Source organism: Syngnathus typhle, linkage group LG8 (genome assembly GCF_033458585.1).
Source record: "Syngnathus typhle isolate RoL2023-S1 ecotype Sweden linkage group LG8, RoL_Styp_1.0, whole genome shotgun sequence".
Lineage (NCBI taxonomy): Eukaryota > Metazoa > Chordata > Actinopteri > Syngnathiformes > Syngnathidae > Syngnathus > Syngnathus typhle.
Genome location: NC_083745.1, coordinates 1,047,630 through 1,073,181, shown reverse-complemented (window position 1 = coordinate 1,073,181; position 25,552 = coordinate 1,047,630). Strand labels below are relative to the sequence as shown.

Below are 25,552 nucleotides of genomic sequence, written 5' to 3'. Positions count from 1 at the left end.
TTAGCACTGGCTTCTGGCCACCAATTGGACCATGGAGGCAGGCCATTTCGAGATAGAGTCCTACAAACTCTGTGAGCAGGCCCGGTGGAGCGAGACAGGCTTTGGATTTTCCTTCCTTCCTTCCTTCCTTCCGCCGGGCAGTTGTCTTGCCGGACCTGGCCTTGTCCAAAACGAGTGTTTAGTCACCTCAGGGTGGAGTTTTGGCATGTTGTCAGAGGTCAAGTTGCAGTTCAAGTGAAGGTCTGGACTGGAATGCTGGGCTTCTTTTTATACACAGCCATCAATTGGTGAGCACAGGATGGCGTGCAAAACCTTTGTCTTACCAAAAACGGACTATTCTGTGTTCATTAAATGACCCGTACTCCTGCAGTCAAGCAGCACATTTATTTTTATACATTACATCTCATTCTGAAGAGTTTCAGCTGTCATATGAGTCATTTCTATAACCAATGGATGAATTTAAAGTCAGCTTTTGTTCCTTTGACGTGGATAAGCGACAGAACTTCTGTCAGGGATTGTATATCAAAAGAACAAAGTGCCGACTCACTCAAAGGGCTCCTTAGAGTTTCAGGCGTAGCCGTTCACCACTAATAAATAATTTTGGGGGAAAAAGGCACTTTCGATATGGACGACATTACACTGGGCACTTTGAAAAAAACATTTTGTAAACATAGACCTGATAAGAGAGACGCTTTGTATTCCTGTCCATTTCAGTTAGCGTCAGTCTCGGCCACGGACGTCCCTGGTCCATTTAATCATGGTTTCCGGTGATCGATAAAGGAAGATGAGTTTGGAATAAAGCTCCTCTTCCAGCTCCAGCTCTCCAGTTTCACGCACCTGAATTGTTTCCATAAAATGGATTAGCATAGAGGAGAATGAATGGCTTTTCTTTGCCAGTGTACTAGAAAGACCAGAGACTGACCAGGAATATGTCCACACAAAGCTTCAGTATACGGTCGACGCACGGGAGCTCCTCAAACATGATGGAGTGAGAGATCTCACTGAAGAAGCCTCGGACAAACTTTCCAATGACCAAGACCACGGAGACGTACAAACCCATGATTCTAGAAAGATAACATGGAAGCAAAACAAAATCAACGATCCGTACCAAACTCTCTCCCCCCTTCTGCGTAGCGTCCTGTACTCTTGCGCTATATTCTGACTGTCTGCTGTATGCACACTTGCTCCATTTTTGCTCCTCTTATTTATGATGTTGTTTGTTTATTTATTTATTCATCACTCTTATTTATTCATTGTTTGTGCCTTCTTGTTTTTATTCTTTTGTGTTGTTTACTTGTATTTGTACATTGTGTACTATGTCTCGTCACCGTGGGATAGTGGGAACGTCATTTCAATTTCTTTGTGTGTCTTGGCATGTGAAGAAATTGACAATAAAGCAGACTTTGACTTGACTTTGAATGTTAATGGACACCTCGAGTGAGAGCGAGAGCGGCTCAGCAGCGGATCAATGATGTATATTTTGCTCATCATCATCACCATCTAATTCCCTCACCCATATCCAGCCAGGAAGCCAAGACTGGGCGGACTGACTTTGTCGTTGAATATGATCATGGACAGGAGGCCGCACGCGGAAGGGTCGCAGCCTCCGATGGCAATGTCCCACCATTCCTGTTTGCCACTGGAGTCGAGTGAATTGTCACTCTTCAGCGACAGGGTGATATTCTGGAAGCCTTCTTCATTTCCTAAAACAAACAAGAAAAGCGTGTGGATGGCACTCCACCTTGCAGCGTATGTCCCTGGAGGTGTGATTTGATTGAGCGTATGGAGAGAACGCAAATATATTGCGCTTGTTGTGACCTTCGTATAGTTGACTGGCGGGTTTGGCCTCTGCTCCGGTGGGCGCCCGGATGTAATTTGGAAACATATTTGGAACGTGCCTGGAAAGAAGACAAGTTGCCAGTCAATCGACCGACTCCAAACGTTCTGGTCGTCTCTGCAAACTTACACCGGCTCTGTGTGATTGCCGAGCAGAAGAGAAGCCAGGTCAGCTCTTACGGGGTTCCCCGGTTCCAGGTCGATTGAATGTTTGTCAAACGTGTGCTCCACGGTCCCTCCTTTTCCCAGGTCCCTGTTTGAGATTAGCAAGCGGTTCGGTCTTAGGGTTGGCTGGCCGCAAAGAAAGGTGAGGCGGCAAGAAAAATGCTTGCCATTCTCAGGGTCATTAAAGGACAAGACCATTTGTAATTGTAACGTCAAGTCAAGTCAATGGCCGCGGCAAAGATGTGAGCATGATTCCAATCCTCTTTGTTTGAGAAAGACAGATTGTCAAAATCAAGTTGAATGCTTTGTAAGAAGAAGAAGAGTTTGGACCTTTGGAAATTCCACGCCAGACGCAACGTTAGGTCAGCGGGGCTTCCCATCAGTTCTTTTATGACTTCCTGTCTGCTCGGGGGGCTTATCCTCCACACTGAGCCCGAACTGCCTTCAATGGTGGCCGTCACCACGTCCTCGTAGCCGTACAGAGAAATGAACTGCATAGCCACCTACAAGACAAATGAAAAGCGGCCGACCGAGTCAGTCGTTTCTCTTTCTTTCGCCACTCCCGCCTCGCAAATGCTGCTTTTAGTTTCAGAAGAGTGTGCGCAACGCACTCCGCATCAGTGGAGCACAGAGAGCAGAAGGACGCCGATCGCAACCCACCGCATTGTTCCCAAACTTCTTGGTGAGGTTTTCGTATTCCACCTCTGTCAAGGGTTTGATGGACTGCTGCTGGACACTCATGGTGAAGAGAGGCTGCGCAAACAAAAAACAATGCGCCATGGTATAAACAAAACTCAAACAAATCAGACGTGTTCAGAAAGCAACACAACATATTTGCAAATCAAACAGAACCGAATCAAATCAAACAGAATTAAAAGATGACATAAGGTGGATGGAAACAGGGTACGTACGTCAAGATTGCAGCATGAACATATTGCACCATTGTTGAACGAATAGCCACGGCGAGCGATTACCTCGTAGCCTCCGAGCTTGACGGTGACAGTCACGTCAATGGGGTGGTTGACGACACCCACCACGGACCTGACCAATGAAATGAAGAGCAGCGGAAACCAGATGATGCACACCAAGAAGATGATGATGAGTCCGCCCATTCCGTATTTCACCATCCTCTTTTTCTTTTGTCCTTTGGGCTGGGGATATTTCTGGACAACATATATGTCAAGACATTGCTCAAGCTCTATGATGCTTTCTCTCAATCGTTAGAAAACAGAAGATCAATATGACAATCCAGATTTGCTAGTGTGGACATTTTCAAACCATGCCCTCCCATCAACGGCCAGCTAGCCCATTTTGGAATCTCGAGGCCACCTCGCCTGCTCTCTTTCACGGCATTTCGAAAAGAGGAGGCATACGAATATCCAGAAAGGCTCCCCGAGGTTCTTACCTTTTCAGTCTCACGCCTGCATTTGATGATGAAAATGTTGGCGTAAATGTCCTCCACGCACATCCAATCGGACAGAGACAGAGTGGTGTCCGTCCAAACCCAGTCCATTACCGCCCGCAACTCTACAAGGAAAGGGACCAGACGAAAACTGCGCGCCAACACACATGGCGCACACCGTCAACTGTTTTCCACAAAACACTCGGACTTGAAAAAATGAGCTCCAATTGTTCATACCCTTGAAAGAGAAACAAGTTGAGGTGGCTGTAGTTTTTAGTCAGGAAGTTGCCAAGAATACGAGTCGGGTAGCCGCAACGGATCTGGTACGCTGACAGGGCAAAGTAAATACACTTGACAAAGTACCACAGCTGGGCCACAAAGTTCTGATTGAATCTCCTAAAAATAGAAAAGGCGGTAAGGGCCACTGCCACAGCCATTGGGAAAGTCACGGAATAACAAAGACAAAAACGGACCCTTCAGTGACAGCAGGGAGGATAAAGAACATCCACAGGTGTATCCCCAGGACGAGAACAACCTTGGAGAAGAGACAATGGTCAATGGGCTGTACTGGGAGCGCGCTTTGAGACCTCACGCTGCTGACATGGCATGGCAGGGCAGGAGCAAGAGGGGCTGGCTGTCGACATACACATCCACTTTTAAAGAACATTCATCTGCCAATCGTATTCACACCCGTCTGGTAGAAGTGTAATTGCCCGCCAGAGAATTGTGCAGAGTCTCTTGACTTGTTCAGAATCCAAGCAGGGCTTGCCAACCTGGAAAATGAGCTTCCCCAGGACGGCCTTCCGCAGGTACAAAGCTCTGTCGATGATCATGGTGGTGAACTGGATGAGGAGCATCACCAGAAAGGCTTCAGGAACTTGGTCCTCTGACAAGCTGGAGGCAATGTCAGCTGCTGCGCTGTGTTTCTAACAGACAAAATGCAACTAAGGGATTAAGGGACTACATGTCTTGTCCTTACACACCGCTCGCTCGCTCGCTCGCTGCACTCCAAATCAAACGAGAATACTTCCCATATTGAATGTCTCTGAAAGCAACGCTCACCCCGAAAGCCCAAAATCCAAAGACGATGATGATGAAGTCGATGACATCGGTCAAGAACATGAGCGCGTAGACGTCAGCGCCGACACGATAATCGGCTCGGAGAGTATCCAGGAAGAAAGCCCCGACGGGTCGGTAAAGTCCCCGAATCCTGTCCAGGGAGACAGGAAAGTTCGATTTTGGGCTGCATCCCAATAGTCTCACGTGTTCAGAGGAGCAACAGCGTCATTTTGCCTTCGTCTCACCTACTTTCGCTCGCTGGCTAAATTCAAGCGCGATTGAATGAGAGGAAGAAAAAAGCGACCGGTGAACTGACCCGGAGAGAAAGACTTGTTTGAGCTTGCGTCCGACAGCCCGTATCCGATTGCCGGCTGCTTCTTTCCTTTTGCCTTTCTTCTTTCTCGTCCTAAGCTCTTTGTTGGGGGGAGCTGCGCTTTCAGTGGCGGCCTTCGCTGGAAAGAGACCAACATTGACTTTGGTTCTGTCCAAGTAGCCTAAGATCAACTCAAGTCCGTTAAGTGAGAAAGAAAAGTATATTGTAAACAATTGGCCTCCTTGAAGTAACGATGCTATTACTCTGCATGGTTCTCTGGACAAGCATCAATTGACAATTGTTCGGCACAAGCCACAATTCACGCAGTCATTGAAAGGGAACGTGTCCAAGTGTTTGTGCCGAGTGGACGAGTGCGCCGCTGACCTCGAAGCTCTCTGGGCTTCTTGCGTAAGTGGAGCCCGCTCTTTTTCCGCGTCATTTCCTCAAAGACCTCTTTGTTGCTCCCGCTCATTTGCTCCTTCTTCACACCTGTGGAAGGATTCCACCCGCACACGTGTTCCTGTGTGTCCAGGGATGCTGCTGAGTCAGCTGGAAAGAGCTGACGGACAGAAAACGAGTCGATCAAATGGCCGATGCTCGTCAGAGTTTGAGTTGCTCCTACTACGTATTTAGACACGCATACCTTTGCACGTTGTTCCAGGTTGAGCTTTTCTGTGCTCGACACCGAGTTTAGCGTTCCGTCTGTGTTTTTGCCTTTTCCTTCCTTGCCATGACCTGATGAGTTACTACTTTCTTCCACCAAGGGGTCTTTGTGGTCCCACAAGCCATAACGCTGCGTACACATAGGTATATACGCATCGTGACGTACCACGTCGCAACGCATCGCAAGCGCACGAACGACGCGGCGGCATCGTGCGCACGCTCGAAACTACACGCGCTGAGCTCACTGCATCAGTTCAGCCACGAAAGGCTACACGTTGACCTCCTGCGGGAGAAATCCAATCAACAACTCACCATGAGCAAAGATCTATGGAAGAAGAGAGCCAGCAGCTGGAGGAGGTCGTATCTTATGTAAGTGTCAGTTTTCTCCACGCCGAGGATGCGCGGTAGAAAGAAAGGCTTGTCTTGGTTTAAAGTCATCTCGTAATCACTGTTCCAGGGAAAAAATCCAAACTGAAAAAGGTATTTGATCACCACCATCACCTGGAGGGCGACAACATAGAAAAGAGCCATTCATTGGCACGAGGCCTCAATTGGTGACTTTCCTGGTCGGTGCACCCCTTCCCTTCATTTTGGGCCTTTATGCCTCCAAACAAAAGCCCTCTTTCTTATGAAACGGTCCAATTCTTCTGCGTCACTTGCCGGCTAAAATGCACACTACCGAAGTGGTGGATTCCAAACAACAAGCGCACGTCCTATGTATACTGAAATATCGATGAAGACCCAAGGGGACTGAGGATTTCGGATCCAGATTGGAGTCAAACGGGACCTACCTCAGTGTAGATAATGGCTGTCATCCAAAAGGTTTTGCTGGGTTTGGGCACAGTCAGCATAGCCCACAGAAAGACGCTTATGGGCAATACCAGCGATATCACAGAGGCGCTGACCACGTGATTCAAGATGATGATCAAATAACACACCAGCTCAGAGTTGGCCGCCAACACATTGTGTGTGGCAAACAAGAGCTTCAGCGTGCGGTTTTGCCTGTTGTAGAACACCGTGCTTTCTTCCAGCTCTTGGATCAAGAAGTCCCTAAGGAGGCAAAAGAGAACGTCACCAACAAACACCTTTTATCTGTAAATGTCTGTCGGCTGTGTACTCAAGGAGGAGGCAAAAGAGTATGTCACAAGCAAACACCTTTCATCTTTGTAAATCTTGTCTGTCGGCTGCGTACCTGTCTCCCAGCACTTCGCTGGCTGTTCGGGAGTGTCTGCGCTGTTGTCCGAATGGGCTCTCAGCTGTCAAGTGGCTTCCAAGCGTGAGTTCTGGGCTCAAGAGCTTTGCCGTGCTGTCGAGTCTGGCTCTGGGAGGGGCCGAGTCCTCCGCAATCTGTGTCTCCTCCAAAAGACTACAAACATCAAGCACACATTGGTTTGCTAGGATCCACTGTTAACTTTCAGGGGAAATTGACCATCATTGCAAGAATTCTTTTTTTTTTTTTTTCTTTGCACTAACCGGTATTGATTGCTCTCAGTCGGTGTCCCGTAGTATAGTGGTGGGCTCTCAGCGCCTTGAGAATGGTCACCCATGGAGCCTGCTGCTGTGCGAGGAGGCTGCCAACACAAGTGTTTCAGTCCGGGACATCTTATTACGGTACCTAGATGTGTGTGTGACGATCATTGTGACTTCAACTTTTAACTTTAACTATGAGATGCGGTGTGTTTACTTGTTCTATCTTGTGTATGAAGAAGTAGCGTTCGTTGCACAGCACGGCCGATGTTTCCCTATACTGCTTAGTCAGCAGGTTGAGCCACTGGGTCAATCCATCCATGATCGCCAGTACTATGGCCCATAAGAAACGCACGATATCCAAGATCCTCTGAACAATCTCTCCGCGACCTGTGGGAGACAATTCCATAGCCAAAATGACAACGCTACCATTTTCAAAACACCACTGCTTGGGTTCAGGGCGCAAAGGGGGTGCTGGAGCCTATCCCAGCTCAGCTCAGCTGACATCGGGCCAAAGGCAGACTGTACCGCTCGCTCAGGTTCTCACCTCGGGGCTCTTTTTTTTTTTTCTCTCTTCCTTTTCTTTTTTAAATACATGCGACATTGCCCACGAGAGCAGTGAAAAGTGACAGAATTCCCTGCAGGAACATTCGTCAGCATCCCCGCCAACTACTCAGTCCTGGCGGCAGCAGCAGCAGCAGCAACAACAATCAGGAGGCTCGCCAGGAAAACAGGAACTTACCAGACTCCTCCGGCTCCTTCATTTGGGGATCTTCAAACACGTCATTGTCCTCGGAGCCTACAGAAAGGGACATGGTTGTCATTGGTTCGTGATGTCGCGGTGTTCGTTCATTCGCTTTGTCTTCTTGTAGAAAGCACGGCCAGACGCCTCCGGATTGGCTGCAGCCTTGCCGAGCGACCCTTGCGAGGCCTTCGGCCAGACAATATTCAACATGGCGGCCCTCTACATCCCGCAAATGCCTCTGTACCTGTCACGGAGCAAGATTCCTCTGGCCAAGTGTGCGGTGTGCCACTCTCGTCCTCGACCGGTTCACGTCTTCGCTGCGACCTTCGCTTTCGCTGATGTTCTTTGAGAGCTCTTTTCACATTGTTCCCCCACGCCTGATAAGCCAACTGGGAAAGCAAATCAACGAAGCATTGCGACACGGGGCCGAGACAAGATGACTTACAAGAGCAGCGTCCATTTTGCTGACTATTTGAAGTTATTGGGTCCCAAGCTGCAACCGCTGCCAGCACCCGAGGGCTTTGGCGATTATTTCTGTGCCTGACCTGATAGGCGGTCTGTTTCGGAGGCTTCGGCTCCTCTGACAGCACTTCACATTCGCCCTCACTGTCCGATTCAAAAAGGTAGTACCACCCTGAATGCAGCACTGTGGGAAAGGAATGACATACGACTTTTGTCTTCCTAACGACGCGAGTGCAAATAGGACAACCGAATGGCGTTTCTCAGACCTGTTGCGTGGTCGAGCCACGATTGAGACCAGCTTCCGTTCTTTCTCTCCGTCTTCGTTTCTTCGAAACACGCATAAGCACCCACAGATATTCACACGCACGTAGTATATCACCAGCAAAGTGGTTTCGTCTGTAAGTTTCCTACCAGCACTCGGACTCTGGTTGTCTTCGTCACTAACTTTAGGGCCATCTCTGCACCTCTGCTGTTTAGAGCGAATTCTTTGCATTCTGGCAGATAACAAAAAGAAAAGAGATGAGAAGATTTTTTTTTCGGTTATTCCATCGATGCCCAAAGATTCAAGAGTTTTTCAAAAGAAAAATCCAAAAAGAAAGATTCAAAAGAAATGCAAGCTGCGGTACGGAACATACACCAATTCACAAGAGCGACCAAACGATTCGGACGTAAATGAAGTACTATCTATGTTATGTGGCCAAACCCTGATCTCGGAACACTTACGATCTCTTGAGCTGCGATAAGGATTTCATCTCGGCCTGTTGGTGCGATTTGATGTTCTTCATGATAGTGGCTTTGAAGAGCTCAAACCCCCTGGCATTCAGAGAAGAAAACACGAGCAAGACGTCATTGCCATTAAGAATGGAAGGGTGAAAACAGTTGACGACAACGAATGATGTAAACGTTCACACGGAGGTGACACGGTAATAAAAGCATGCCGGCGGCTGACTGGCTCATTTTCTTGAAACAAATGAGCTCTTGTCACATTGCCCTTTTGGCATGTGTATGTGTGCAGACACAAACTTAACAAGCATGCAAAAAGAGGGCAAAAATCATTTCACAGGATTTTCTTGTCCCAAAAGAGCAAAGGCCAATCAGCATTGATTCTGTTGTGTATATTGGGAGCGCTTACCTTGAGGCTTGTTTGCCAAATGCCTCCAATTCCGCTACAACATGGAAGAAATAGAAACTGAGGAAGACCCGTCTCTGCAGCAGCAGGAAGAGAAAACAAATGCTGTCCCAGATGATTCCAGCTTCCTCGATAGGGAGGCTGCACTTCTTATCACTAACTAAGTTTGCTGTCAAGACACAGAACAGCACAGTAGGTATTTACCTACATGAACACCATGGATTTACTACGTAAGAATCATTATCCTGAAGGCGAGGCTCCAAGGCGAGCACCTGCATCCCAGACATCAATTTAGCCTTGTCTGTTGTTATTTCCATTTGTTTTTGCAGTTTGATGGAGAGAAATATTTTTCTTTTGATATTTTTCTTTTTTTTTTCCCCAGATCTTTTTGGGAAAACTCCAAAATACAGTATGAAAATGCTTAATCATTGTAAATAAAAATCAATATAGAGTAGTATATTGATATCCACCAATATCAAATAGGTTTGCTACGATGGCAATTTTCAGTCACATGGCTCAGTCTTGCGCTTGACCATGCAGTGTAAATGATTGGTCATAATGCAATAATACTTGTCACTCATGAACACAATAACGATGACACTTACGATCGTAGTATCCCTTGACTGTGCAGACTAAACTGAAGAGTTGGATCATCCAACAAAAGCCCTTTTGCATCTCAATAACAAACACGCATGCCAGAATCTGGAACAAAGACATACATCAATCCAAATCAAATACAAATCAAATCAAATCAGCATTCAATCAAAGAGAAGAAGCAATGTCGTAAAGTGATACAGGTGCAAGCGGTTTGGTATGCAGCCCGTGAGCGACTCTGAACGCCGTTACGTGCTAGCAAAAAAAAGTCACAACGCGGTCACACTCTCCACCACAAAAGCCGATTCCGTACTTACTGATAAAATATTTTTGGATATGATGACTGTCACATTATAGATGATGAGACAGTCCCACATGGCAAGGCGCGTCCTGGAGGCTTGGACTAAGAGTTGGGTCCCAAAGAGCAAGAAAAAAAAACAAGCGAGAAGGTATCCCAATCCAAACACAGAGACCCGAGTCGCTCCGGTCATGAAGACCACTGACAATACAAACCAGAATAAGTGGCGGAAAACCAAAACCTTAGCCATGTCCAGGTAACTCCTGAAAACGGGGGGGGGGGGGGGGGGGGGAGAGAGAGAGAGAGACAGACAGACAGACAGAGAGAGACGGAGAGAGACAGAGAGATACAGAGACAGAGAGTGTTACTCATACAGCAAAAGTAGCCAGGACAAAAAGCGCAAACAGTCAAAATGGCAGTCAGTTTTTGGTGGCAAGGTATTCCTATGATAGACAATTGTTCTTCTAGCAAGATTTTGTCACAAACCATGGTAGATAAGCACAACTACAAGGGCTTGAGTTGGACAGCCGCAAACAAATCGTTTCGACTCCTGACTGCAGAGCACAAGAAATATTCCGGACTGGGGCTTTGTCCTAGGCCTGAAACGTGACGTCACGTTGAAACCTAGCCATCTAAACCAGAAGAAAGCAGCTCTCCTTCGAACAATCCCATTTACCTGCAGTTGACAAAGTTGGGCACAGGATTAAGCTGGCCACCTTTCATTGGTTCAGGGTTGTCTGTATTGTCTCCAGCCAGACGCACCCACTCCTCACACTGCTCGCGTTTAAATACTTTCCACTGCTGGGATGCGCAAATCAGAAGCATAAAATCCACTGTGGAAGAGACAGAAGCCATTAGGATAACAAAGGAGAGAGAGGGAAAAAAAGCAAAAATCATAGATACAAAATCCAGTCAACGTCAAGCAACCTATGAGGTTTTTGGAGTTGGGCGCAGTGTAGAAGTCTGGCAGAAAAAGCCATTTGATAAGAGCAGAGTTCATCAGAAGCGGGGTGTTCCACCGCCATGGGTAATCTACAAGGAAAACAAAGAGACAAAATGCAGATGATGAAGATGAAAGAAAATATAACAGTGGTGGGATGGCATGGAGGGAGAAAGGGAGAGAGAGAGCGAGAGAGAGCGAGAGAGAGAGAGAGACAGACAGAGAGACAGACAGAGAGAGAGCGATAGGAAGGGAGGGAGGGGTACGTGGCCCTATGCCTCATTAAAAGTGGCCGTTTTTAAAGGCATGTTGGTTTGGATGTCACTTGTAGTAGTACTTTTGAGGAAAATACATTCAAAAGTAGTAATATTATCCTGATCAAGTCTCACCTTTACACAGAGCAGGTGGTATACCCACACATAGAACATATTGATAAATGGTGAAGATGGCCAGAAAGACACAATATTTTGGCCATATCCTCGCAATGGCCGCCCGACGTCGTCTCACCAAGATGGCCACCAACCAACAACCGTGGATTATAACCAAGAGGTTCATCCGTTGGCCGATCACGTTCACAGTCATCAGGAAGCAGATCTTTAGACAAAAACATAGTTGACTTGTTTTGGGGGGGGGGGGGTGTTGTCTCTGGGATAGACGATCTTCAGAGAAAAACACAGTGGACTTGTTTTTATCTGGGATAGACGATAAGAAAATGTGTCTCGTAATTCAACTGTCTTAACAAATAAGAGCAAGACCCGCATTTGACCAAATAAATCACACGGTGCTTTCACCTCTAATCCAAACTTGTAGAAGGCGTAGTTGAGCAGGTACTTGAAGCAGGCTAGAAGGCCTTGGTCTAAAGTATCCCTCGTGGCGTCTGGGAACAGAGCAGGTACTTTGGAGGGGGCTTGTCCCAGCTGACGATAGTAGTGGGCCTGGTGGCGATACACTGTGGCCTCAAACACCAGCAACAGCAGCACGGCTAAATGCTTCTGGAGAAACACGTCAAAGGGTCGTTATTCAGACCCGTCTGCTGCTTGCATACAGTGCTGCAACGACATAGAGTATATACCTTGCTATAGGCCAGTACACTCGCTTCCTTCCTGATGCCAAACCAGTCGGCCGGGTCCACCGGTGCCTTGTACAAGGACGAATTCAGGATTTCCCTTGGTAAAAGGTTGGTCTCGTTCACAAGCGGCTAATGGCAAAAGAGAAAGAAAGACAAATGGAATACGTGAACGGCTGCAAAGATAGAAGAAATAGAAGTGGCTGTTTGTTGTAGGCAGATCATTGTGACTGGGAAGTAGCTCGCAAGCTGAAAAGGGCCTCGGGGTGCGCTGGAGCCCAAGACAAACCACACACCCCCCGAAGCGCTCACAGAGCCCCAGACCACGAAGCAATCATCACAGCCACCTATCGACAGCGACTTGCCGAGTCTGGCCGTTTGCGCAATTCTTACCAGGCTGCAGTTGTTGGAGTACTGGGTCGGGCTGACGACGCTAAGCTGGTACAACATTTTACACATGATGATGACGCACACCCAGATCGTGGACAGGCTGGAAGCCATGGGTCGGAAGCCACTGAATGGCATGGCCAAAGACCACAGCGTCACCAGGACCAGGTTAAACACCGATGGCTACAAAAAGCACAAAAAAGGTGGGGATTCCTCAAATGCACATTGTGGCTGTCTCGCGTGAAGCTTCAATTCATTACACTGCCCTGCTCTTCTCTGCTCTGCTCTGCGCTTAGATGAGGTGCCTATCCCGGCCAGCTGATCATTTCAATCAGAAGCACCTCCCAGCATACGGTTACGAGTGGAGTCAAAGTAGCTAGTACGTACGTATATTGTTTTGTTGTTGGGTGAAGATCATTGCCAATCTTGTGTGGAGAACAAATAACGTGATTTCAGCTTTGATGCATCTATTTACCTCCTCAAGCGCAACCCACACAGTGTAGAGTGCCACCATCTTAGTGATGTGAAGGTCCAGAAGAGTCCAGAGAAAGACCTGAGCTTTGTTGAGAATGTCCGAGAACTTGTCCAACAGGACCAGTAGCCTGTCAACCACCAGAGCCCATTTACTGGGCATGAAGTCCACTGAAAAGAAAAGGAAACAGGTCGCCATAACATTCATCAAACTTTTTGGAAAGTCATTCTTGTATCGTAGGTGAAGTAGAGGAAGTGCTTTACAGCACGTACCTTTATCTTCCGATTCATCGACAATAGCGGTTAACGGGGTCTGCTCGCAGCTGCTTTTCCTGGAGGGAGGGAGGGCCGGGAGGGAGGGAGGGAGGGAGGGAGGGAGGGAGGGAGGGAGAAAACAATTCCAAGTACAAAAAGTAGCAAAAGTCACACCGGCCCAATACCTAAAGTCAAAAATGTACCAGCGGACTTACCGGTGAATCAGTGTCACGTGTTCGGGGTCAGTAATTCTCATAAAGGGCTTGTGGAAATAGTGCAACTGCAGAATACAGGCCAGCAAGAAGAATCCGGGGGTCATAATACTGGTGAAGAGCTCGGAGAGGGCAAAGGTCTCCAGACCGATGGCTGTGAGCCTTCGGAGACAAAGGCGGACTCGATTGGATGGACCACTTTGGAAAAATAACAAGACGCTACAGAAGAGCATACTGTTGTTCGGTGAGTCCGGTCAAATTCTTCCAATAACCAGGGAAGTCTTCAAACTGGAACGTGTAGATGGAGATCAATACCAACATGGTGTAGGCCACGACCAGCCACCAGAAGAGCTTCAATAGACGCCTCCAGATAGAGTAGTAGAGCTTAGAAATGGAGAGACCATGAGACGGGTTAAGATCATTTGGGAGGGGGCCACAGAGGTGGCAAGAACAAGAAATAAACATATTTTGTGGATTTTACAAAGCAGGCTTTGGTGATTTGATGAAATACGGCAGACGGTGATTAGACCGGAATCAAACCAGCAAGCGGTGACAGAAGGTGATCTTCCAAACACTCTTGTCATTGTGCTAATGTTGGTCTATAGGACCCTGAATATTATTGAAGCTAATATCACAAGCAAGTCATTTCATAGTGCTAGTAGGAGCTTGTTTTTCTATTCTCACCTGATATATACAGAGGCAGAGGAGGAAAAGCAGCATGTAGACCAGCTTGTAGCCAACAAGTTTTCCCACAAAAGAGACCATGAGGAACATCCCAGCACACACATAGATCCAATACTTGGCATAGAAACTTAGCACCAAGCCTCCCAGGACCTTTGGCAGGGATTGGTTTGTGGAATCCATCCCTTGACAGGTAAAAGAGACATCTTTGGTGTCATGCAAAGGACCTTTTTTGGCCCGCACGCAGTATGAAATACAAAGTCGGAATTATTTGTACAAATGAACAGTTCTTCGAATGTATGTACTAGATATTTGCCATGTCTGTTATCACAGTCGTAATATTTTGGATGGAGTACCCAAAACAACTGCGATAAGGTCTTCCCACCCCCGCATATGCCATGACACAGTGTGCGCAATAATGATGGCATTTTCTGATTTTGTCTTTTTTAACGTTGACGTGTATTACAATTGAAGTTTAAAAACACAACCTGTTGAAGTGACTTCTTCTAGTGGTGTGGCTGTTGTCCTACTCTTGCTGAATTTTTCCTTCACCGACTGACGTACTAAAAGCCAGAACGTTGACGTGAACAGGAGCTGAAGGGAAAAATACGTAGATGGGTTGGAATAAAACCTTTTTTTTTTTTTTTTTTTTTAAAAACCAGAATGACACAAAAGTCAAATGTGTGGAAATGTATGCACCTTCTAGTGGATATATTGCCAAAGAGCACGTCTTTTTTTTGTCGTTCAAGAGAGCAAAACTGTTGGTCATACCATAGCTCCCAGTCTGAGACAGGGGTACTGGGCTTTATCCAACCCTAGCTGCCTGAGACTCATGCTTCCCACGGTGGTCGGCAGTTCCGGCGCAAGCTCCATGGCCCAAACGTATTGCAGACAACACAGTGCCAGCGCGTAGAGCATGATGAACGGAGAGCAAAGCATGGCGGCGCGTCGTCTACAAACACAAGACGAGTACAGAGAGTTGAGGTACGTACTACATGCGCAACGTACGTATACGCGGCGTATATGCCTGCTTTTCAACCTCGCACGCAGAATCCAGATGAGACAAGCCCACAGGAGCAGCACAAATGTCAGCCAGCTGTGGTACGTGATGCTCCAGACCTGGAAAAGCAACAGATGACATGTTGTAACAATTGCTTAGTTCATTCGACAGCCACGTGTTGACATTTGATGATCCTGACTTTTTGTCATGGACTATGTATTCTCGTTCATTGCTTTGCATCAATGATTACCATCATCGCTATCAGAGCGCAAACGTAACTCTGCTGCATGATTGTCTTGGCCAGCATCGAAATGGGGCTTTCGGACGGCTGGCCGACAGCAAAACCTGTTGAAAAAAAACACCCGACTCTTAGCGCAAAATCAGAAAGATACAATCCCTTCCTTCATAAGCAGCTCACACCGCGCTAACCAGGAGCTCCCGGGGACGGGCCCCGCTAGACCAATGGCACGTTCCGACTTCACGTTAGCTCGCCACGGGATTTCCTTCATGTGTGATTCCCAGCGCATAACATACTGGCTATCATGAGAAGAAAACATACCATTTTGTGCTCGACCTTCCTCAGCCACACTTCCCCCTGGACTCGGCTCTGTTCCCGCACACAAGAGCATGCGCTGAGAAATGGGGGGGGGGGGGGAATGGAAGTACGATATAGAATGATATACTTCAAATCATCGGTCCTCTTATTATTCATTGTTTGTGCCTTCTTGTTTTTAATATTGTGTTGTTTACTTGTATGTATATCGTGTACTATGTCTCGTCACCGTGGGATAGTGGAAACGTCATTTCGATTTCTTTGTGTGTCTTGGCATGTGAAGAGATTGACAAGTAAGCAGACTTTGACTTTTTTGACTTTGACTCTACCTGTACGTCATCTTCACAGTCGTCATCCCCTCTCTTTTGATTCCACGCGCTCAATTCTAGCGTCTCGTCCTTTGGCTCGTTTGCATTTTTCACCTGCTCTTGCTTGTATTCGTCCTAAGGAAAGACGAAAAAACATGATTCCTGCGCTTCGGTTCTGAAGTCCAAAATTGGTTTTCTACCGCTCACTGTATGTGCTCCCACCACAAAGACAAGCAAGCATTCATGTCAAAACCACAGCTCAACATTGACTTGATCATGTTTGACTGTGGTTAGTGACTTTCCAATTTCACTGGTGTGGAAAAGCGTTGTCTGGCAAGAGCAGCACCCAAAGGCTCTCACCCAACAATCAAGAAGGGTTCAATGTTTCAAGACAACGATAGATTTGCAAACTCACAGTCCAATGACTCATTTTGAATGGCAGTTAGGGAAGACAAAGCAAGTTAACTGTTAACAGAGACCTGGTTCAGTGATCTATGGCCTCCTGTCTTCAGAACCATTGCTGAGATGACGTAGAGAAGGAACAGTAGTCCCGGGTTAACATACACCGGCCAGTCATATTCCATGTTGAGGCTGAAGTCGTACGGTGTCGAGCAGTTTCCAGGTTTGATAATGTCCTTCAGACCAAAGAGCCTTAGGAGAAACCACCCAAAACAGAAAAGACGACGTCACCATCCGACCCATCCGAGTAAATCGCCTTGCCTGCCTGCATTGTTTGAGCATTTGCTGATTTTGGCAGGCACGCAGGCAGACATGCGAACCAGTGAATCCATCTTATGCACGGAAACACATAATGTCCCCAAAGATACACTTGACTGCAGTTACCTTCTTGAAAATGATGACTGTACGGCTGTAATCTTACCTTGCCCACAGACTGCGGGGTGGAAAGAGAACCTGGGCCAGAAGACACTGGTATAGGTAGAGACCAAGAATATGGCCAGCGGTGAAGAAGCCCACCATCACATAGAGTGTGTTGAAAGCCAGGGGACTCATTGGAAGGTGACATGCCCACCACGTGCAGACAGCCAGGAAAAGCAGGAAGTAGACGGCCGAGAAAGCCGAGGGCAATGCGATTCCTAGAGAGAAACAAAGGCAAAAGCGCACAAAACATTTGTTTGATTCGTCCACTCACATGGCTCCCATGCGACAGCCAACTCGACTGGCTAAAAGAAATTGGAACGCAGGTCCCACCGGCCAAAGCAAGTAGGCTGACGGCAAAGATTCTCCAAAGGTCCAGCAGTACTTTATGGACCACCGGCTTCAGACGCTCAGCCAGCTGCTTGGCCAAGGTTGCCGTCGAAAGATCCCGAGCGGCGTCGCAAGGAAATGATCCTTCGTCATCCTCGTCCTCTGATTCTTGCTCACTTTCAGCCTTGTCGTTTGTTTCGTCTTCTTCTTCTTCTTCTTCTTCTTCTTCTTCTTCCTCCTCCTCTTCTTCTTCTTCTTCTTCTTCTTCTTGCATCTGTGTGAGGGACAGGACAGTATTTAAGGCTCAGCATGAAGCCCAAACTAAATTTGAGCCCATCCAATGCCTACTATTTACTGGCATTACCAAATCCCCCCAAATGATCATCTCACAGGATAACAACTTACAGTGGTAATATTTGCTGCAGCCAGTATGTCTCGGGTCATGACTAATCTTCTACAAAGGATGATGGTTAACAAAGAAATAGCACACAGCACCAGGTCGGGACACAGTAGGCGCAACACAGTCCAAGGATCCTCCAGTGGAAGCCTGAGGAGAACACATTTCATATTGGAGCCTTGGGATCCCCCGGGATGAGCTGGACCAACCAAGCGGCATACCTGGACACTCCGATATGTCTGCTTATGGTAGCCATGTGCGAACAGTTGTCACCAATAGCAATGTTTAGAGGAGGATAGGTGTATAGGACGGTCTGAAAGCAGACATGAGCGAGTACAAACAGCAGACTGGTACAAAATATGGCTCTGATGAAATGGCCGGTATGTCCTGAAAGACAAAACACAAACAACATGGACATTAAATGGAAGAATAAGGATGCTATCAGGGTCCTAAGTAAGCCTTCCTGGCGGGGCACCATGAGTAATGCTGTGGTTAAATGAGCGTACATGATGAATGCATCTACAGTGAGCGCTTTTTTATGTAACCGTTGATAGACAACAACAATAATGTTCCATTAGTTTGACGCAAGTTGAAGAGAAAACTAATGGTGTGGAGGGAGCCATGCCCGTTTCGTCATACGATAAGTGACTTTTCTCAGTCACACGGGCGGGCGCTCTTACCTCTGATGGTGTGTTTGTTGGGACACAGAAACCAGGGCAGCAACAACAGGTAAACAAAGTAGACCAGGGAGAGTACGTTGTAGCGCACAAGACAAGCTGCAGAAACACAAATGAGCAACACCATATTTGCAACTGATACGGCACAAGGAGAATGGAAATGTATTTACAGGTACGGCGGATCCCCGCTATTTACGGACCGGTTTGGCCTGTGAATAACGAGAACATTCTTCGAAACTTTTGGTGTATACACTGTTCTTAGAAAAAACGTCTGAACGTGTGAAATAAATGAGACTTTTTGTTGCGGGGGGGGGGGGGGGGGGGGTGTCTCGGAAATAGTCTCGCCCAGGGAGTGATCCAGTGTAGAACCGCCACTGAGAAGGGGGAGTGCTCGGAAATACACTGTGGCGTCTGTATTTAACAATCAGAAATCTTACAAACTACAATTCAATAAATATCCTGAAATGCAGGTGTAGGGCACACATATGGTTTGTGTCAATCCCTAGGTAAATACCTGACATTTCATTTCATATTCCACGTCAAATGAAGTGGTGTCTCACACGTATACCGAAATGGAAACTTTTTCAAAACTACGGATTATGACACATCACAATTTGCACTTATCTGCCCATAACCAAGTTGATCGATGTGTTGTTAAGATGTGCCCGACATGTTTTCCAAAGATAGGGAAGGTTGGAGGTAGTTGAAAAGAACACAACTCTTAAACAAACGTTACGCCCTCAAACATAACGTTGATGTCACATTCAACGTGTTCCTGTAGAAAAGGCACATGACATGACGACAGTTTCGCTTCGGGAGCTTGGAAAGTACTGCACGAGAACAATGCCACACTTGTTGTCTTGACTGTTTTCATCCATTCAAAAGTTCGACTGCTTACCTGTTAACAAAACGAGCGGCAGAAAAAAGCAGTAAATAAGCCAAACAGTCACTTGAAGATCCATGTCCCGGCAGGTCAATATAAACCCTGATGGCTGCGAAGTTTCGATCAAATGTTCACATATTTCAAGACCAATGATTGTACATTTGCCAAGTTGTTCAAAAGGAAACCGTCCCGGTAACGTTGCTAGTGTACTTTGGAAGGACACGAGTTCGAAATGCGTCCTTAATTGTCATATCGCCGCCCCTCGGTGCCGATTCGAAGCAGAGGGAGGTGACTCATTCCGCTGGTTCTGCCGGCAAGGAAAAGGTTGACTTGCGTGTCTTCCGCTGGAACTGAGCCCAGCCGAAGTAATGTGGATGGAAAAAGTGATTCATGGGCCTCTGAAGGACGTTCATATTGGAATAGTTCATAGTTGCTGCCTGGTGGTGGTTGGTCACCTCGCCTCTGAAAATTGTTGTCCTCGAAGTCTGCAGTGAGCGCAGACAAGTGGAGCATATAAAACAAATGATCCTGAACCAATTTATCCTTACTGTAACTTAGTTTTCATTTGACTAGTTTGTTGGAATGACAACAATTTTCAACTCGAAGCAGTATTCGTCTGTGACAGTCTCCACAGACTATTGTTGAACGGATGCCCCACCTGTTACAAATCATTTCCAGTTTGCAAGTTACTAGCACCCTCTAGCTCAGGCGTGTCAAACTCATTTTGGTCCGCTACAGCAGAATGCTTTTTTTTAATGCTAGTTACTCGTTTTTATGCATTTTTTTAAAAATTATTAGTATTATTATTATTGATGCTGCTTCAACTGTCCAAGTTTCTAGGAGGTCAGCTATAGTCTTTTGTGTCTGTAATTTCAAAAAATATATACATACATTTTGACCTAGCGTTCTTGCCGTCGTTTGCGATTCAGGACGCATGCGCGCCTCGGATCGTGCGACGGTTGTCATTAGACTGTTTGTATGCTTAAGACAAGCGTATAGCAAACAGCAGTCCATGTAAGTGGACATTGCGGATCAGTGCTAGTCACTTCAATGGAAGGACGCTCAGAATCCCAAATTCAACTGCTTCGTCGGCATATCCATGCCTTTCCAGACTTTCCTAAGAAGGGCATCTTGTTCAGGTAACAGATCGATCACTCCTAGAACGTTTGCTGCATCTGAGCTATTACTCCTAATAATAATAATAAGGCATTAAATGCACGAGTGCGTACCCGGAAGCAGGTTTTGAGGTGAAAAGAATTCTGAACTTGCTCAATTCTTTCGTATTTCTGTCAACTTGCGCAGATATGACTGTATACTTGTGCACGCTCACTTATAATTCAAATATGATCGGAGTGATTTTCTAGCAAATCTTAATGCCACAGTCTGGACTGCTATTTGACCTAATACTGGTGTGGCTCACTGATTCTCATGAATATAAAATATCCATTTGTGTGTCCCCTCCAGAGATATCGGTCCCATCCTGAAGGAGCCAACTGCCTTAACAGCAGTTATTGACCTCTTTGAAGAGCATGTAAAAAACGAAAAGTGGGAGGTGGATCTGATTGTAGGTAAGAAGCCTCACTTCAATCACCATCTAATGTAGACAATCTGATTGGCAAGAGTTCTGTTCTATTGTAGTGGCTACCAAAAGTTTTGTCTCTCAACCAAATTGATTATAATTTTTTTTTTTTTTTTTAAAGTAGCTCCGAATTCGTATTAGTTACAGTAGTGCCCGCACTGTTATCGGGATGATATCGCCAGAGTACAAAGCCATACTATGTTTGGTGTTTGACTGGTAGGTTTGGATGCACGTGGGTTCCTCTTTGGGCCACTTCTTGCCCAGCGGCTGGGAGTTGGCTTTGTCATGGTCAGGAAGAAAGGAAAACTCCCAGGAGCCATCGTGTCTGTGGCCTACGATTTGGAGTATGGGAAGGTACTAGCGCACAAGAAATTACACTACAAACACTGCCGAATGTGTCATTTCCTGCTTTAATAGAAATAGTAGTGGTATCAGTTTGGCCTTCGTAACGCCGTGAATGCAAGACCCCCCCCCCCTTGATCTGTTTTAATCGCGTGAACAAGGTTCACTTTGGCCTGGCCTGATCTTGCAGGAGCGGAAATAAACATGAGTCATTGGTGACACTAGTACACATTTCTCCTTTCGTTGCCTACGCCAAGAAGCAGGGAGACAGTGTCATGCAATGCAGTCCGCCTTTTATTTCGCACGATTCTAAACTGTAGTTGTATTCTATATTTAAAAAAAAAAAAAAAAAAAAGTTGAGGTAATAAATATATTTTGCTGTAGTGGGAATTTTTTTTGTCTACTCGGGACCAGTCCGCGGTGGCCATTTCCACCGCATTTGGTTCTAGGTATACATCCAATTGATGGTACGGTTTCAGGCAGAAGCAGAGATCCAAGAGGGTGCAGTCACACCAGGCCAGAAAGTACTGCTTGTTGATGACCTTCTAGCAACTGGAGGTGAGCGCTTTTATTTGCTGTCCAAGCCAAATGTTTTTCTGGGCGCCATTCTGAACGTGTTTTCAATGCTTCTCTAGGTACTCTGTTTGCAGCTTGTGAACTCCTGAAGAAACGACACGCCAAAATTCAAGGCTGCATGGTGGTGATTGAGCTGACAGAACTGAAAGGCATTGACAGACTGAACCCGCACAGCGTATTCTCTTTGGTTCAGTACTGACCATAAAATAAATACAATCTTTTGAAAGGAATAATGACAATTCATTGATGGAGGTATAGTCAAAGTTAACTAAACAGTGTTCAAAAGTGAGTTTGTGAGGCTGTTTTTAACCCTCCTAAAAAGTGTCACGACCGCCGCGTGTCATACATTACGAAGTAAATGGAGCCAAACCTTCGCCTTCCTGTCCAACGCTATCTTTCTGAGGTGAGGTGTTTTTGTTCCTTTAATTTTTGCTCGTTATTACTTGCTCACAAAACTATCCATTATCTACAAGTATACCCGTATAAAACACTGCAAGCAATACAATAAATTGAGGGAACCAAAACACGATTCCTTAAACATTTGCATAGCAGCCCTTAATGAATGAGTTCATGTGACGAGCTCACCAAATTGCAGTTAGAATTTCTCCTCTTGGCCAAGGTTACAAGTCAATTTGTCCAGAATTACACTCAGGTCCAAGTGCTTGTTCAATTTAATGTACAAGTCCTTCCTGACTGGATGTATGGAGAGCCACTGGGGGTTGAGCTCCGCCAGCAATCGGATGTGTTTCTCCATTTCACCTAAAGTGAGTGAGAGAGTGAGAGAGTGAGAATATATCGTTTAGGAGAGCGGAACAGAGTGCACCTTTCCAGATGATACACAAACAAAAATCTTTTTGGTGGCTACTAACCTGAAGTGAAAGCTGATCTGGAGCTGGTGACCATCCGCTTACAAAGGACTTCCATATTTAAGGCTTGTTTTTTTTCAGACACAAAAACATTCCGAAGAATCCGAGCTAGCTCCCCGAGCCGGGACATCATGGAGAGACGTTCTTCCTGAGATGGACTTCGAGTCATGGCTGCCTGCAGCTTCTGGGCTTCCTTTGCCCTAATCTAGAAGAAAAAGAAGAAAATTCTGTCATGCGGCACAAATTTGCACACTGTTGAGCTTATCCATTGAAACAATACACACAAGACTCGCACGCAAAACTTTCTTTTTTGGTTGACTGGATCAGTTGCATGCCCAGCGAGACGAGCCTTTTTAGATGAGTCCGACTCATGGAGGGGGGGGGCGGTGCACACAAGGGTGCGCTAACAAACGACTACACAGTATCATGATAATTATTGTGCCAATGGTGCGGCGGCGGCGACGACGACGACAACAACAAAAGTAAACTACTTGCTCTGTTTAACAAGGACTGCGACACTCCATTCAAGACATTCGGAATACACAGTGAAGTTGACGCTTGCTCGCGGGTCACATTTTGTGGCGACGTCTCTTTTTTATCTCCTGCCTTCTGAACCAGAGAAACCAGTGCTTTCTCCATCTGAGTGAGGAAAAAAACAAAACAAATCCCATTTCATTTCCTCTGAAAATGGGTTAATAATCTAGAAAATCTATTTTGCCAGACCTTGGGTGTGATGAGAGATTGAGCCTTGTCCAAAACCTCCTGTGCAGTTGCCAGTTTGTCCACGTGAGGAGGTTGCGGCAGTAAGCTTGCTTGCACAGCTGGGACCGTGTCCACGTTAAAGTTGGGGTGCCAGCGCGTCAATTTGTCTTCTGGCACGCAAAGTGGAGGTTTTAACGAGGAGAGGAAAAGCTGCAAATGAAGGGATCGGGTTTGAAGACCTCAGTTTGTTGCCAAAGCAAAACTACGTCCAACTGACCTTGTGGTGCTGTTTGACAATGGAAAGCAGCTTGTGATGGAAGATGCGTCGTCTCTCCAAAAGATCAGAGGCCGTCAATGCGGGTCGACCTTCCTTTTGGCCTAGAAATGATAAATGGCCATTGAATGAATTTATCAGCATCCACTGGCCTAGACAATCTCGTGAGCAGACGACTTGTGGCAAAAGAAATAAATACAAACGAGTGGCTATTAATCCATTTATCTTACACAAACGCCAAGAGAGAAAGTCTTGCGTCGACAACAGCTCAAAATGGCCTTGGCTTTTCCAATGTGGACTGACATGAAGTGGCCACGGGGGGCTTGGAGCAAAATTACCCATGCCACAGTAAGCGAGGAAGATGAAACGGAAAGGTTTACTAACCACAGAAAAGTACAGGTTCCACAGTCAGCTGGTAGCTGCTTTTCTTGATACAGTTGTTGTATGTCGGGATGTTCTTTTCCTGCCTGAAGGCGTAGGCCTCAGGGAAGACCGTCTTCATTTGGCCAATGTGGTGTTCTTCAAAGCGTCTGCAGATACCAAAAGATACAATTGTAAATACGCGAGCATCCAGCGACAGCCATGCCTCCCTGAGCGAGTCCCTGCTTCCAGTGTTCTCACGTTTACCTGTGCATCATGTCCTGGACTCCCTTTTTGATCTTGGCCAAAGTGGCAGTCTCCAAACGGTTGAAAAGCATGGCGACCACCGTGTCAGTGTTCCTAAACATCTCGGCCAGCACCTTGAAGTGGTAGGGCAGGGAGAGCCCCGGGGGAGTGTCCTGGGCTAGGTTGTGATACTTCTGGTATGCTGGCTGGTGAACCCTGTGAGCCGGGGGGGGGGGTTAGGGCGAGTTGACTTTTCTATCTTGGACTGAAAACGTTACTGCATGGATGAGAAAAATGCCAAGCTCACCTCTCCTCAAATTGCAGCTCTTTCTGTAACTTTTCATCCTCTGAGTCTTTCTCCTTGGCCTTCTTAGCTTTAGCTGCAAGCTCTTTGGCTCGCGTCACAGCTGCCCTTGACACAGCAACGGAGGATGAAACGGATGATGGCGAAACACAAGTCGTGCCGGGGTCATCGGCTTGTTTTTTGAGCCTCCCAAGGAGCGGATTATGGGACGTAATCGTTTCTCCGCAATGAGCCTGAAAGATGGAGTGGCAAGCTCATATGTCGTACATTTAGCTAAAAAGGAGGCGACAACATTGGCTGGGAACCAAAACCCTACCTGTTCGTTGGGATGAGCGGGGATACGTTTTTTCCTGCTCAATTTGGTCGTTTTTCCTTGAACCTTCATTGTGTCGAGAGAACAAACTTCCATTTGACGCTTCTTTGCTGCGCTGTGTTCCGTGGAGCCCAACACTGCGTCCGTCCCAAGTTCTGCATTTGGAGAGGTTCGCTTTGGAATCCGAGCTGTATCTTTGGGCTTCTTGAAAAGATCAGACGCTCCTTTCGGTAAACTTGCTACCGCGTCGACGATTGGAAGAAGGTCATCACGGACTTGACTTGGGGACGACTTTGAGAGAAGGTCTTCGTTTAAAGAGGAAGAGGCGACTGCTCTTGTTTTGACCGCGCTGCTTTTGGACGAGCCACGACCACCACCAGCAGCAGCAGCAGCAGCAGCAGCAGCACGCCTCGGTTTGAGCGAATCGGCCGTCCTTTTCTTACGACCAGAGAAGAAATCTGTTACCAGAGCCTGCGACATGATTAATAAGCCCTGTGAAAACTTGAGCAGCCTTGAGTCGTAGCCTAATGAAAGCCCACCTGGCCGGGCGGTTGTGATAACAAGAAGAACAAGCGATTTTCCCGCGGAATGGAATAAACCACGCCCACACATCGGCCCCGCCCCTACTATGCCGCTCATTTGCCGTCGGAGGGGTGAAGCCACCAACGGCCATTTTACGTTGCCAACCAACGGCCATTTTACGTTGCCAACCAACGGCCATTTTACGTTGCCAATCTCTAATCCTGTCCAATTGGAATACTACATTGCTTTCTCTCTCCGCCATGTTATTTTCTGTCTCTACAGCAAAACATGTACGGCAT

General features: G+C 46.7%; 3 protein-coding genes across 6 annotated transcripts; 1 reads left to right on the top strand and 2 right to left on the bottom strand.

The window, feature by feature from the left end:
• Positions 1-369: 369 nt before the first annotated feature.
• On the bottom strand, positions 370-19,832 carry piezo1 (piezo type mechanosensitive ion channel component 1 (Er blood group)). Of its 4 annotated transcripts, XM_061284435.1 has the most exons (54): positions 19,185-19,831; positions 18,290-18,385; positions 17,831-17,996; positions 17,618-17,759; positions 17,216-17,486; positions 16,887-17,100; positions 16,486-16,657; positions 16,028-16,141; positions 15,705-15,777; positions 15,396-15,490; positions 15,185-15,264; positions 14,917-15,097; positions 14,634-14,739; positions 14,149-14,330; positions 13,700-13,848; positions 13,468-13,626; positions 13,271-13,329; positions 13,002-13,168; positions 12,533-12,709; positions 12,146-12,271; positions 11,865-12,065; positions 11,463-11,667; positions 11,061-11,165; positions 10,810-10,966; positions 10,153-10,396; positions 9,847-9,943; positions 9,245-9,410; positions 8,836-8,925; positions 8,524-8,606; positions 8,379-8,438; positions 8,196-8,296; positions 7,895-8,039; positions 7,648-7,704; positions 7,123-7,295; positions 6,912-7,009; positions 6,631-6,804; positions 6,230-6,488; positions 5,751-5,939; positions 5,419-5,568; positions 5,160-5,334; positions 4,779-4,914; positions 4,466-4,613; positions 4,177-4,329; positions 3,877-3,938; positions 3,641-3,799; positions 3,407-3,554; positions 2,976-3,164; positions 2,662-2,754; positions 2,332-2,504; positions 1,967-2,089; positions 1,819-1,898; positions 1,514-1,703; positions 923-1,064; positions 370-837 (listed from the first exon to the last, which is right to left on the bottom strand). In XM_061284435.1, the coding sequence occupies exons 1-54, from the start codon at positions 19,246-19,248 to the stop codon at positions 721-723; spliced, it is 7,635 nt and encodes a 2,544-aa protein (XP_061140419.1). In that variant the 5' UTR covers positions 19,249-19,831; the 3' UTR covers positions 370-720. The 4 variants fall into 4 exon arrangements, with proteins under 4 accessions (XP_061140419.1, XP_061140416.1, XP_061140417.1 ...); XM_061284432.1 differs by having other exon boundaries at positions 7,895-8,296; positions 19,185-19,832; XM_061284433.1 differs by having other exon boundaries at positions 7,895-8,296; positions 11,865-12,062; positions 19,185-19,832.
• A 270-nt stretch (positions 19,833-20,102) lies between these two features.
• aprt (adenine phosphoribosyltransferase) lies at positions 20,103-21,899 on the top strand. The gene is made up of 5 exons (XM_061284455.1): positions 20,103-20,308; positions 20,634-20,737; positions 20,969-21,102; positions 21,570-21,648; positions 21,726-21,899. The coding sequence occupies exons 1-5, from the start codon at positions 20,220-20,222 to the stop codon at positions 21,863-21,865; spliced, it is 546 nt and encodes a 181-aa protein (XP_061140439.1). The 5' UTR covers positions 20,103-20,219; the 3' UTR covers positions 21,866-21,899.
• cdt1 (chromatin licensing and DNA replication factor 1) lies at positions 20,970-25,309 on the bottom strand. Its single transcript, XM_061284447.1, has 9 exons — positions 24,735-25,309; positions 24,422-24,651; positions 24,136-24,330; positions 23,893-24,038; positions 23,512-23,612; positions 23,256-23,444; positions 23,028-23,171; positions 22,536-22,737; positions 20,970-22,425 (listed from the first exon to the last, which is right to left on the bottom strand). Exons 1-9 carry the CDS (start codon positions 25,209-25,211, stop codon positions 22,262-22,264), a joined length of 1,848 nt encoding a protein of 615 aa, XP_061140431.1. The 5' UTR covers positions 25,212-25,309; the 3' UTR covers positions 20,970-22,261.
• Between the last annotated feature and the right edge of the window lie 243 nt (positions 25,310-25,552).